Below are 12,177 nucleotides of genomic sequence, written 5' to 3'. Positions count from 1 at the left end.
CTGGAGCAGGCAGGTAGCTGAAGCTGAAGCAGGCAGGTAGCTGGAGCAGGCAGGTAGCTGGAGCTGAAGCAGGCAGGTACCTGGAGCAGGCAGGTAGCTGAAGCTGAAGCCGGCAGGTAGCTGGAGCTGGGCAGCCATCAGCATTTCCAGAGCTGCTGCAGCATCACAGAAACGTCCAAGTTGGAAGAGCCTCTCAGCATCACCAAGTCCAACCCAGACCACTCCTGCGCAAGGTGCACCCCAAACCATGTCCCCAGGCACCACATCTAAACGACTTCTAAACCCCTCCAGGGTTGGTGACTCCAGCACCTCCCTGGGCAGCTCATTCCAGTCCCTGACCACTCTTCCCATGAAGTTTTTTTTTCCTCCTGTCCATCCTCAGCCTGCCCAGTGGCAGCTTGAGGCCATTCCCTCTGCTTCTGTCACCGTTTGCCTGTGAGCAGAGCCCAGCAGCAGCCTCCCCACAACCTCCTCTCAGGTAGCTGCAGACAGCAATGAGCTCTGCCCTCAGCCTCCTCTGTTCCACACCAACCATCTCCAGCTCCTTCAGTTGCTCCTCAGCAGATTAATTCCCCAGGCCCTTCACAGCTCCCTTGCCCTCCTCTGCAGTGTGGGCACTGAGCTAAGGCAAACTCTGCTTCTTCCCAGCATCCTGTGTTAGGATGCTCTGCACGTAACTGTTTTGCAGTCTTGGGCCAAGGTTGTCACCTCCCCTCCTCTGATGGCTCTGTGTGGGAAGCAGTCTGAGGAGGAACCCTCTGTACTCAGAGAGGCCTGTGCCACACCAGCCACTGCTAGAGATGTGTCCTGGGCTGGGCACTGGGGAGGTCACACCTCAAATCCTGGGTTCAGCTTTGGGCCCCTTACTCTAAGGAGGACATTGAGCAGGTCCAGAGAAGGGCAAGGAAGCTGGGGAAGAGTCTGGAGAACAGGGCTGGGGAGGAGCAGCTGAGGGTGTTCAGTGTGGAGAAGAAGAGGCTGAGAGCAGACCTCATTGCTCTCTGCAGCTCCCTGAGAGGAGATTGGAGCCAGGTGTGGGTTGATCTCTTCTCCCTAGGACCAGGTGATAGAGGGAAAGGAAATGGCCTGAAGTTGTGCCAGGGCAGGGTTGGGTGGGAGGTGAGGAACAATTTGTTTGCTGCCAGAGTGGTCAGGGACTGGCAGAGGCTGCCCAGGGAGGTGATGAAGAGGAGGCTGAGAGGAGACCTCATTGCTCTCTGCAGCTCCCTGCAAGGAGGCTGCAGTCAGGTGGGGGTTGGGCTCTGGTCCCTGGTGTCTCCCTAGAAGGAGAGGACCTGGCCTGAAGTTGTGCCAGGGCAGGGTTAGGTTGGGGGTGAGGAACAATTTCTTTGCTGCCAGAGTGGTCAGGGACTGGCAGAGGCTGCCCAGGGAGGTGGTGGAGTCCCCATCCCTGAAGGTGTTCAAGTGTGGCCATGGCACTTGGGGCCATGGTTTGTTGGCCATGGTGGGGTTGGGTTGCAGGTTGGACTGGATGGCCTTGGAGGTCTTCTCCAGCCCAGACCATTCCATGGTTCCATGCTGCTGCTGCACTGCAGGACTCCCCATCAGTGGCCCATCCACTCTGGATGTCTCCTGCACACTGCCTTCTGTCCTCACGTTCCCCTCCACTTCCACCCCACCCCAGCAGCTCCTGCACAAGGCACATCCCTGCTAGCAGTTGGCCACCAGAGTCAGTGCAGAGCAGCACTGATGCCACTGCTGGAGTTAGGAGCACTCCACAGTGCACTTCGGCTGCGACACCTGCCCCTGGGGGCTGAAAGGCTTAAGACAGAAACCCATACCAGCTACACCCTCTCCAAACCCACTTTGCCCCCCCTTGCTTTGACTTCCCCTGGATTCACTTTTGCTCCTGCTGTGCCTGACAGGTTGCCCCAGTCCCAGACAGAGTGGGCCCAGCTGCTGGAGTCTCAGCAGAAGTACCACGACTCAGAGCTGCAGAAGTGGCGCGAGATCATCAAATCCTCCGTCATGCTTCTAGACCAGGTGAGACCCCAGGGCCAGGCACTGCTGTGGCTGGAGGCTCTCCTTGGCCTCCCAACCCTTCAGCCTTCCCTGCTGCCACTGCAGGCCATCAGGTGTGTCACCTCCACTGCACTCTGCCCTTCCATCAGGCTTCTGGCATAGCGCTGGGCAATTGGCCCTAAGAGCTGTTTGCAGGACACTGCAGCTTCTCTGTCACCTTGCAGGGGTCCACACAGGAAGGGGAGAAGTCTACAGGGGCACAGCTCTTCCATTACCATATCTGGGCTCTGGCAACCCCATTTGGAGAGCAAACTTCTTTTACCTCAGGGTTGCTCCCATCAGCACCTCAAGGGCTTGCATCTCTCCTGACCTTGCTCCACTCAGCAGCCTCCAGCCCTGGTCAGGAGCATTAACTGGGACCCACACAAGTCCATAGCTTGCACGGGTGAAGGAGACACATTCCATGGGGGTTCTGAATAGCACAAAGCCAGGAGTAGCAGTGTGGGCTGCCTAAAGAGCTGGTTGTACAGCAGCCTCCTTGGGAGAAGGGAAGCTGCTCTTGCCTGTGGAGAGAGCTGCTCAGCCCGTGCCTCATTCTGCTCACCCCCATGGGAGCTGCTCACCCCTATGGGAGCTGCTCACCCCTATGGGAGCTGCTCACCCCTATGGGAGCTGCTCACCCCTATGGGAGCTGCTCACCCCTATGGGAGCTGCTTACCTCTATGGGAGCTGCTCACCCCATGCCTCATTCTGCTCACCCCTATGGGAGCTGCTCACCCCTATGGGAGCTGCTCACCTCTATGGGAGCTGCTCACCTCTATGGGAGCTGCTCACCTCTATGGGAGCTGCTCACCCCATGCCTCATTCTGCTCACCCCTATGGGAGCTGCTCACCCCATGCCTCATTCTGCTCACCCCTATGGGAGCTGCTCACCTCTATGGGAGCTGCTCACCCCTATGGGAGCTGCTCACCTCTATGGAAGCTGCTCACCTCATGCCTCATTCTGCTCACTGCTATGGGAGCTGCTCACCCCATGCCTCATTCTGCTCACTGCTATGGGAGCTGCTCACCCCATGCCTCATTCTGCTCACCCCTATGGGAGCTGCTCACCCCATGCCTCATTCTGCTCACCCCATGCCTCATTCTGCTCACCCCATGCCTCATTCTGCTCACCCCATGCCACATTCTGCTCACCCCTATGGGAGCTGCTCACCTCTATGGGAGCTGCTCACCCCATGCCTCATTCTGCTCACCCCTATGGGAGCTGCTCACCTCTATGGGAGCTGCTCACCTCTATGGGAGCTGCTCACCCCATGCCTCATTCTGCTCACCCTTATGGGAGCTGCTCACACCATGCCTCATTCTGCTCACCCCCATGGGAGCTGCTCACCTCTATGGAGCTGCTCACCTCATGCCTCATTCTGCTCACCCCCATGGGAGCTGCTCACCTCTATGGAAGCTGCTCACCTCATGCCTCATTCTGCTCACTGCTATGGAGCTGCTCACCCCATGCCTCATTCTGCTCACTGCTATGGGAGCTGCTCACCTCATGCCTCATTCTGCTCATCCCTATGGGAGCTGCTCACCCCATGCCTCATTCTGCTCACCCCATGCCTCATTCTGCTCACCCATGCCTCATTCTGCTCACCCCATGCCACATTCTGCTCACCCCTATGGGAGCTGCTCACCCCATGCCTCATTCTGCTCACCCCTATGGGAGCTGCTCAGCCCATGCCTCAGTCTGCTCTTGTCTGTGGAAAGAACTGCTCTTCCCCTGCCTCTCTCTGCTCTCCCCTTTCTCTGGTACCTTGGAGAAGGCGCTCTCAGGAGCTCCCAGCTCCCCACACCAGCTCACTGTGGTCTCCATACCATGGAAAGAGGAGGCACCAATGGGGCAGGACATCACAGGATCCCAGGATGTTAGGAGTTGGAAGAGATTCAAAAAGCTCATCAAGTCCAACACCCCTGCCAGAGCAGGACCACACAATCTAGCTCAGGGCACACAGGAACACATGCAGACAGGGCTGGAAAGGGTCCAGAGAAGGAGACTCCACAACCCCTCTGGGCAGGCTGTGCCAGGGCTCTGGGACCCTCACAGTCCAGAAGTTCTCCCTCATGTTGAGATGGACCCTCCTGTGCTGCAGTTTCCATCCCTTGCCCCTTGTTCTATCCCAGGCACAAGTGAGCAGAGCCTGTCCAGAGCTGCTGAGGTGCTGGAAGGTGTTGAGAGAAGGGCAGCAAGGCTGGGGAGGGGCCTGGAGCAGAGCCCTGTGAGGAGAGGCTGAGGGAGCTGGGGGGGTGCAGCCTGCAGCAGAGGAGGCTCAGGGCAGAGCTCATTGCTGTCTACAGCTACCTGCAGGGAGGCTGTAGCCAGGTGGGGTTGGGCTCTGCTGCCAGGCAGCCAGGGCCAGAAGAAGGGGACACAGCCTCAAGCTGTGCCAGGGCAAGTCTAGGCTGGATGTTGTTAGGAAGTTCCTGGCAGAGAGAGTGATTGGCACTGGAATGGGCTGCCCAGGGAGGTGGTGAGTGGCTGTGGCTGGAAGTATCACACACACACACACACAGTATCATCAGGGTTGGAAGAGACCTCACAGATCATCAAGTCCAACCCTTTAGCACAGAGCTCAAGGCCAGACCATGGCACCAAGTGCCACGTCCAGTCCTGCCTTGAAACAGCTCCAGGGACGGCGACTCCACCACCTCCCCGGGCAGCCCATTCCAGTGGCCAATGACTCTCTCAGGAAGAACTTTCTCCTCACCTCCAGCCTAAATCTCCCCTGGCACAGCCTGAGGCTGTGTCCTCTCGTTTGGTGCTGGCCACCTGAGAGAAGAGAGCAACCTCCTCCTGGCCACAACCTCCCCTCAGGTAGTTGCAGACAGCAATGAGGTCTGCCCTGAGCCTCCTCTTCTCCAGGCTAACCAATCCCAGCTCCCTCAGCCTCTCCTCGTAGGGCTGTGCTCAAGGCCTCTCCCCAGCCTCGTCGCCCTTCTCTGGACACGCTCAAGCATCTCAATGTCCCTCCTAAACTGGGGGGCCCAGAACTGAACACAGCACTCAAGGTGAGGTCTAACCAGTGCAGAGTGCAGGGGCAGAATGACCTCCCTGCTCCTGCTGGCCACACCATTGCTGATGCAGGCCAGGATGCCACTGGCTCTCTTGGCCACCTGGGCACACTGCTGGCTCATGTTCAGGTGGGTATCAATCAGCACCCCCAGATCCCTCTCTGTCTGGCTGCTCTCAGCCACTCTGACCCCCTGTATCTCTGCATGGGGTTGCTGTGGCCAAAGTGCAGCACCCTGCACTTGGAGCTATTGAACTCCATCCCCTTGGACTCTGCCCATCTGTGCAGGCAGTCAAGGTCCTGCTGCAGAGCCCTTCTGCCCTCCAACCCAGCCACATCTGCCCCCAGCTTGGTGTCATCTGCAGAGCCTGGCTGGGGCACTGAGTGCCATGGTCTGGTTGGTTGGGCAGGGCTGGGGGCTAGGCTGGGCTGGATGATCTCAGAGCTCTCTTTCAACCTCGTCGATTCTATGGTTCTGTGGTTCTTAACACCCACTGCTCCTCATGCTAAGGACCTTTCCCTTGCCTTGCAGATGAAGGATTCCCTGATCCACCTCCAGAATGGCATCAGGTCCCAGGAGTTCAGCTCAGACCCCGAGGAGAAACGGAAACGTTTCCACTGACAGGCAGGAACTGGAAGGAGGCCAGAGGACGGTGTGCAATATGTGTACATAGGCTATATAAATATATATATATAATATATAAATAGAGACAGAGAGAGAGACAGAGAATATAAATATCTATATTATATACAGATTTTAAGAGAAAAAAAAAAACCAACAAAAAAGAGGGGAAAAAAAAAATCAATCAAAAAAAAAAGACACAAAAAAAAAGGAAACTACAAAACAAAAACCTTCCAAAGCCTCCACCTGCAGAAAGAGGAAGGCTTTGGAGCTCCAGCACTGGAGCTTGGGGGTGTGTGTGTGTGTGTGTGTGTGTGTGTGCAAGGGGAGGGCTGTGCTCTTCCCAGCACTCAGGTGGTGCACCCCAGGGTTTGGGGGTGGTGGGGAGGGGGTTGTGTGCACTCCCCTGGGGTCTCTGCACCACTCCTTCTGTACTATTCCTGTCTGTCTTGTCTGTCTGTCTGTCTGTCTTGTCTGGTTTGGGTTTGTTGTGTTCAAAGGGAAGCATCAGAGTGAGTGCCTCTCCCCACCCCACCTCCCTCCCCCCCCCAACCCCAGCCCTGCCTGTGCATGAAGGGCCCTGCCTGGCTCTGCCTGTGCACACAAAGGGGACACTGTCAACTGCCTCACCTTGCTGGCTTCAGGGTAGAGAGGTCTTGGCAACTGCTGTGCATCCCTCACAAAGCAACCTCAGGTTTGGAGAGGAGGCTGCTGGAGGGCTGCAGGGAGCAGAGCTCCCTGTGCTGCCTGCAGTGCACTTTGCTGGGGGCTGGCTCAGAGCAGAGCACAGGCTGGCAGCCAGCTGGAATGCTGCCTCCTGCTCGGGATCCTGCATCAAGAGCCGAGCAGGGGAGCGTTTGCCTAGGAGGTGGGGGGCTGGAGGAGGCCCCTGCAGAGAGCTCACTGCCATTCCCTTTGACAGTGTCCCCTTTCCTTTGCCTGCACTCCTCTGCTTTCCCTCTGCTTGGGCCCCTGCCATTAAGCCATCCCTGTGCTGAAAAGGGGCAGCTGCCTACCTGTGTGACTTCCCAGGCTGAAGAGCTGAGTAGCCCAGCTGCAACAGGGAACCAAAACTCCCTGTTCATCTGCAGCTGCTCAGCAGATTTGCCTCTGAGCCCTGGTCTGAGAGACTACCTAAAGCTCACCTTAGCTTATAAACTTGGTGGGGAAACATTAGGGAGAAACAAGACCAAGCTCCTTCCCTTCACTGGGCTATGTACATCACATGTGTCTGTAGAAACAGGTTGTTATGTACATAGAAAGACAGGGAGAGAGATGTGGAGACCCCAGTGAAGGCTACAGACTGCCATCTCTGTAGCAACAAGGCCTCTGGAAGTTGTAGGAGAGGGTAGGAAGGGTCATGGGGACAGGAAAAGGAAAGGGAAAAAAAAGAGAAAGAAAAAGAAGAAGAAAAAGACAAAAGGAAAGGACCATCAGGGGCTGGCAGGATAGATCTTGAGGGGTGTCCCCAGGCTGAGGCCTCTGGCTGGTCTGGGTAGCAAAGGGTTTGCTCTGGTAGCAGGTCATCAGGTGGTGGAGCTGCATGAAGCAGCCAGTTTGCAGTTTTGTTTCTTCTGGAGGCTAATTCCAGGCTCCTCTCAGCAGCCACTTGAGGGAAAGGGGCAAGGAGGCTGCACTGTGCAGTGCACCAAGCGCCCCTGGGACTGGCTGGGGGGCAGAGTGGTCGATAAGTGCTCTCTTTGCCCAGCCCTGTGGTACAGCAGGCCCTCATCTCCACCTTGGTCAGCACCAGGGTTTTCCCCACCTGGTGAAGGGCAGGAGGGAGTTAGCTGCACCTCCCTCATGTGCAGATGGTGCCCTTCTGGCTGCTCTTGTCCCCCTCCAGCTCCTCTTGTCCCTAGCTCCAGCGGGTGCTGAAAGAGCAGGGCGCAGAAGGCTGAGTCCTGCTCCAGAAACTCTCACCTGCACAGCTGGCTGACAAGAAGTGGAGTCAGGAGAGCCCTCCCCAGCTGCCCCCTGGTGCAAGCATCCCAGTCAGGGCAGGGAGGTGTGTGTGGGAGCAGCCTGCTGACTCCCCCAGCCCATGAGTGCGATGGCTAAGGGCTCGCCCCAAGACATCCAAGCTTTGGAGGAGTGGGGATGAAGAGGAGGTCTCAAAAAGACCTTGAGGAGTGTGCAAGGCAGGCAGAGCAGAGCCACCCACACCTCCCTGGTGTCTATTTCTGACTGTTTCTTGAATGTAGTGCTGCTGACTACTGTACTGCTCCCTGGCTGCTGGCCAGGGAGCCTGCTGGAATGGCTGCTGCACAGTGGAGCTGAGGTGCTAGTGCCTGGGTAGGGCATTCTGCAGCTCACCTGGGGACAGAAGGGCCCCAGCTGTGAACTTGCCACACTGGCTGAGAGTCCTCTGCCCTTTTACTCACCCCTGCAGTTGGTAAGCACAGAACAATCCCCTGCTGCCCACCTTCCCCTGTTCTAGAATGTTCATTCCAAGCACCAAGGAGAGAAGGCAGAGAGGGAGCCCTGTGCTTGCCACCTTGCCCATGCCAGGAGAGAAAAAGGCAATGTCTTGAGAGAGAAACCTGCCATGTTGGGGTGGTCTCTGCTACCTGCCTGGGAGGGCTTTGTACCTAGGAGGACATGAGCCACTGAGAGGCAGAGAAGCCCACCTGTGCTGTGCTGTGCTGTCCAGAAGGGTCAGGAGTAACTGCTGGTGCTCAGGCTTGGCCTCCTTACCAGTTTCACCTTCTCTTGCTAGTAGTGGAGGCAAGAACTCCACTGGCTCATGGGTGAAGCACTCTTGCAGTAGGTTCTTGCTGAGGAAGCATCCTTGGGCTTGGCAGGAGCTCTGCTGAGTCAGTGCAAGGCCATGTCCAGGCAGCTCTGCCAGCCTGAAGCCCCAGGGTTCCTTCTGCCCACTCTGGTTTGAACTGGGTGTAAGGTGGCTGGCATGTACCCTGGCACACAGCTGCCCACAGTCCTGCAAGGGCCACAGGGGTGGTGGTCAGCAGACAGAGCCTTTGGCCCTTCAGTCCAGGAAGGTTTCACTTTGGTTCTCAGTCACTGACTTTAGCCCTTCAGACCAGGAAGGTTCCACTTTGGTTCTCAGTCACTGACTTTAGCCCTTCAAACCAGGAAGGTTTCACTTTGGTTCTCAGTCACTGACTTTGCCCCTTCAGTCCAGGAAGGTTTCACTTTGGTTCTCAGTCACTGACTTTGCCCCTTCAGACCAGGAAGGTTTCACTTTGGTTCTCAGTCACTGACTTTGCCCCTTCAGTCCAGGAAGGTTTCTGGTTCTCAGTCACTGACTTTAGCCCTTCAGACCAGGAAGGTTTCACTTTGGTTCTCAGTCACTGACTTTGCCCCTTCAAACCAGGAAGGTTTCACTTTGGTTCTCAGTCACTGACTTTAGCCCTTCAGACCAGGAAGGTTTCACTTTGGTTCTCAGTCACTGACTTTAGCCCTTCAAACCAGGAAGGTTTCACTTTGGTTCTCAGTCACTGACTTTAGCCCTTCAGACCAGGAAGGTTTCACTTTGGTTCTCAGTCACTGACTTAGCCCTTCAGACCAGGAAGGTTCCACTTTGGTTCTCAGTCACTGACTTTAGCCCTTCAGACCAGGAAGGTTTCACTTTGGTTCTCAGTCACTGACTTTAGCCCTTCAGTCCAGGAAGGTTTCACTTTGGTTCTCAGTCACTGACTTTGCCCTTCAAACCAGGAAGGTTCCACTTTGGTTCTCAGTCAGTAACTTTAGCCCTTCAGACCAGGAAGGTTCCACTTTGGTTCTCAGTCACTGACCTGCTTTTTGCCACTTGGCAGCAGGTCTGGCTAGGAGCTGGGTAGGGTTCAGGAGGTTTTATGGCCTCTTAGTTTATCCCAGAGGTAACAAGAGAGGGAAAAGCAAAGCCTTGGCCTAAAGGCAAACCCCATCAGGGCATTAAAGGTGAGGGCTTACAACCTGGGTGTATTTTCACCTCCCAGTCCACAGCTTAGTTCCTTTTTGCAGCTGTAGATGATTTGGGACCCACCAGTTTGTGTCTGCAGTTCCTGGAGCAGTTAGGAATTGCTGTCTAGGAGCAAGGCTGAGCAACCTGACTGATGTTTCAGGAGGTCACTTAGCACTCGTGGCCAAGTCCTGGCTTGGCTTCCACTGGCAGGGTTTCACCTCTCCACTGCACCCCTGTGCCAGCAATGCCACTTCAGTGCTGCTTTTCTTTGTAGCACCTGGCAGGTGCTCCCTCTGCTCCCACCCTGCCAAGTCCTCCCTCTGACCCTTCTGCTGCTGCTCACTGCCAGCTGAGTGCAGAACCTGAGCTACTACAGAGCAGAGAGTTGTTGTCAGGAGCAGCTCCCAGCCAAGCATGCAAGCTGATGCCAACTGCCAGCAGCCTCATTCTTGCCAAGGAAGATGTGACCTGCTGGGAGGAGGGAGGAGAAGGGACAGGAGGGTCTCTGTTGCCAGTTAGTGTACCTGTCCTGCCTGCCAGGGAGAAGAAGAGTTTTGTTCCTCCTAGCCTGCTGCAGTCTCACTTCTGATAAACCCCTGCCTGCTGATGCTTGCCTTGAAGGAGGTGTTTGGCTTGTGGCAGCTCAGCCTGGATTGAGCCCTGGATGAGTGCTCTGCCAGTGTGCATCCATGGGGCAGATACCAAAGGTATCTAGTGCAGCACCTGTGTGCCAAGCCTAGGAAGGACCAGAAAGGCCCAGGTCAGTCCAGGTGTTCAGAGGTGGTGAGATCAGCAACGTGTGCCCAAGGCAAGGGCATTGCTGGCTCTGCACACCCCACTGGAAGAGAGGAGGGCAGCTGCAGTGGTGAGGAGACAGCAGTGAAGCCACTGCCTGCCCATGCCTTGTGGGTGCTCAGCATTAGCCAGCAAGCCAAGGCATGCTGCAGGCAGCACACTCCAGTGTGAGCTGTCAGTTAATTAACTGCTGCTGACTTCTGCATCGATCCTTTTTGGCTCCCTTAAGTGCTTAGGGAGAAGAGAAAAAGGTCACACAAGTCCCCTGATGGACCTCAGTTGTGCTGCTGCCATAGAGCAAACATTGACCCAGGGCTGATAGACTCAGGGCTGAGGGAACCAGGGCTGGTGGACCCAGGGCTGAGGGACCCAGGGCTGATAGACTCAGGGCTGAGGGTCCCAGGGCTGGTGGACCCAGGGCTGAGGGACCCAGGGCTGGTGGACCCAGGGCTGAGAGACCCAGGGCTGAGAGACCCAGGGCTGAGGGAACCAGGGCTGAGGGACCCAGGGCTGAGAGACCCAGGGCTGATAGACTCAGGGCTGAGGGAATCAGGGCTGAGGGACTCAGGGCTGAGGGACCCAGGGCTAAGGGACCCAGGGCTGAGGGACCCAGGGCTTAGAGACCCAGGGCTAAGGGGCCCAGGGCTGATGGACCCAGGGCTGGTGGTCCCAGACCTGATGGGACTGCCCCTCAGTCACCTGGCCCCACTTGTGTGCTTTGGAGCTAGTAAAGGGCAACCTCAGAAGTCTGCAGCTTGCCTTTGTTAGAGGTAGGAGGCTGTGCTGGAAGAGGCAAGGTTCCAAGCACAGTGCTCTGCTGGACTTACAGCCCTGGCACAAAGCCACCTGTGAAACAGCAGTGCAGGCACTGCACCATTGCCTCTTGCCCCCCTGCCCTGTCTGACTGGAGTTGTGTTAGCAAAAGAGACCCCCCCTTGGTGTCAGCTCAGCTGGGCACAGCCCTCTGAGCCTGCCTGTGTCCTCGGCACCAACCCCTGCAGCCTGGGTGTGGACCTTTCCTCAGTCATAGCTTGCAGCACACAGGTTGAGTCTTCCTCTGCCATGGGTGTGGAGATGCTGTGCTGCTGAGAGGACTTCTCCTTCCTGTGTGTCCATGGTGTGCCCTGCACCAGCCATGCTGGCCAGGGAGCACTCTGGTGGCTGAGGACAGGAGTGTCAGTAACAGACACTGCAGAGCCTGGCTCAGGGGGGCACTTCTGTCACCCCCCAGCTCTGGGCAGATGAGGGCTGCCTGTGCTACCTGCTGAGCTCCAAGAGGTCTTTCCAGCAAGATCTCTGCCAGGCTTGCTGCCACGAGATGGTTCACAGTGCAGCCAGCTGGGCTCTGGCTTAGTCTTTGCAGTCTCAGCCCCAGTTAAGATCCCTGGCAGGGGCTTGCTTAGGACACTGCTGGCAGCAGAGACTCAAAGCACAGCAGCTGACAGAACATCAGTGTCCATCGTTCCCCAGCGGTGCCCATGGGCATTCTGGACCATCCCTCCTGCCTGGCATGCTCTGCCCTCTGTGCTCTGCCCTCTCCACAGCACCAGCCTGTGCCATAAACCCTTTCTCTAGACGTGCAGCTGGCCAAATGCTCTCCCCACGTCTCGAGTGGCTGCCAGTTGAGATCCTTCCCTCCCCTCCTAGCCTAGCATGGGCTCCCCTGGCAGCACAGGCACCCCCCTGTGCCATGCCCCTCCTCTCCCTCCCGGGTTTGCAGTGCTTGGCTTCGGCTTCTCCCTCTTCCCCTCACACCTTTGCTGCTGGACAATCATTCCCTGCGTCGTAGCTGGCCTGCCCTGGCACTG

General features: G+C 56.9%; 1 protein-coding gene across 5 annotated transcripts in view; it reads left to right on the top strand.

Annotated features, from left to right (window-relative positions):
* Window positions 1-9,330, top strand: part of GRAMD1B (GRAM domain containing 1B) — a 196,641-nt gene extending 187,311 nt beyond the window's left edge. For 4 of the 5 annotated variants that reach the window (XM_064173231.1, XM_064173233.1, XM_064173235.1 and 1 more), the window contains 2 exons: window positions 1,887-2,004; window positions 5,578-9,330. In XM_064173231.1, coding sequence (XP_064029301.1) covers window positions 1,887-2,004; window positions 5,578-5,667 — 208 coding nt within the window. In that variant the 3' untranslated portion in view covers window positions 5,668-9,330. The remainder of the gene's footprint in view (window positions 1-1,886; window positions 2,005-5,577) is intronic. The other variant, XR_010308741.1, reaches the window with a different exon arrangement.
* Window positions 9,331-12,177: the final 2,847 nt, after the last annotated feature.

This window comes from Pogoniulus pusillus, chromosome 38, assembly GCF_015220805.1.
Source record: "Pogoniulus pusillus isolate bPogPus1 chromosome 38, bPogPus1.pri, whole genome shotgun sequence".
Lineage (NCBI taxonomy): Eukaryota > Metazoa > Chordata > Aves > Piciformes > Lybiidae > Pogoniulus > Pogoniulus pusillus.
Note: the sequence above shows the minus strand (reverse complement) of the source record. Positions and strands in the feature narration are given on the sequence as shown.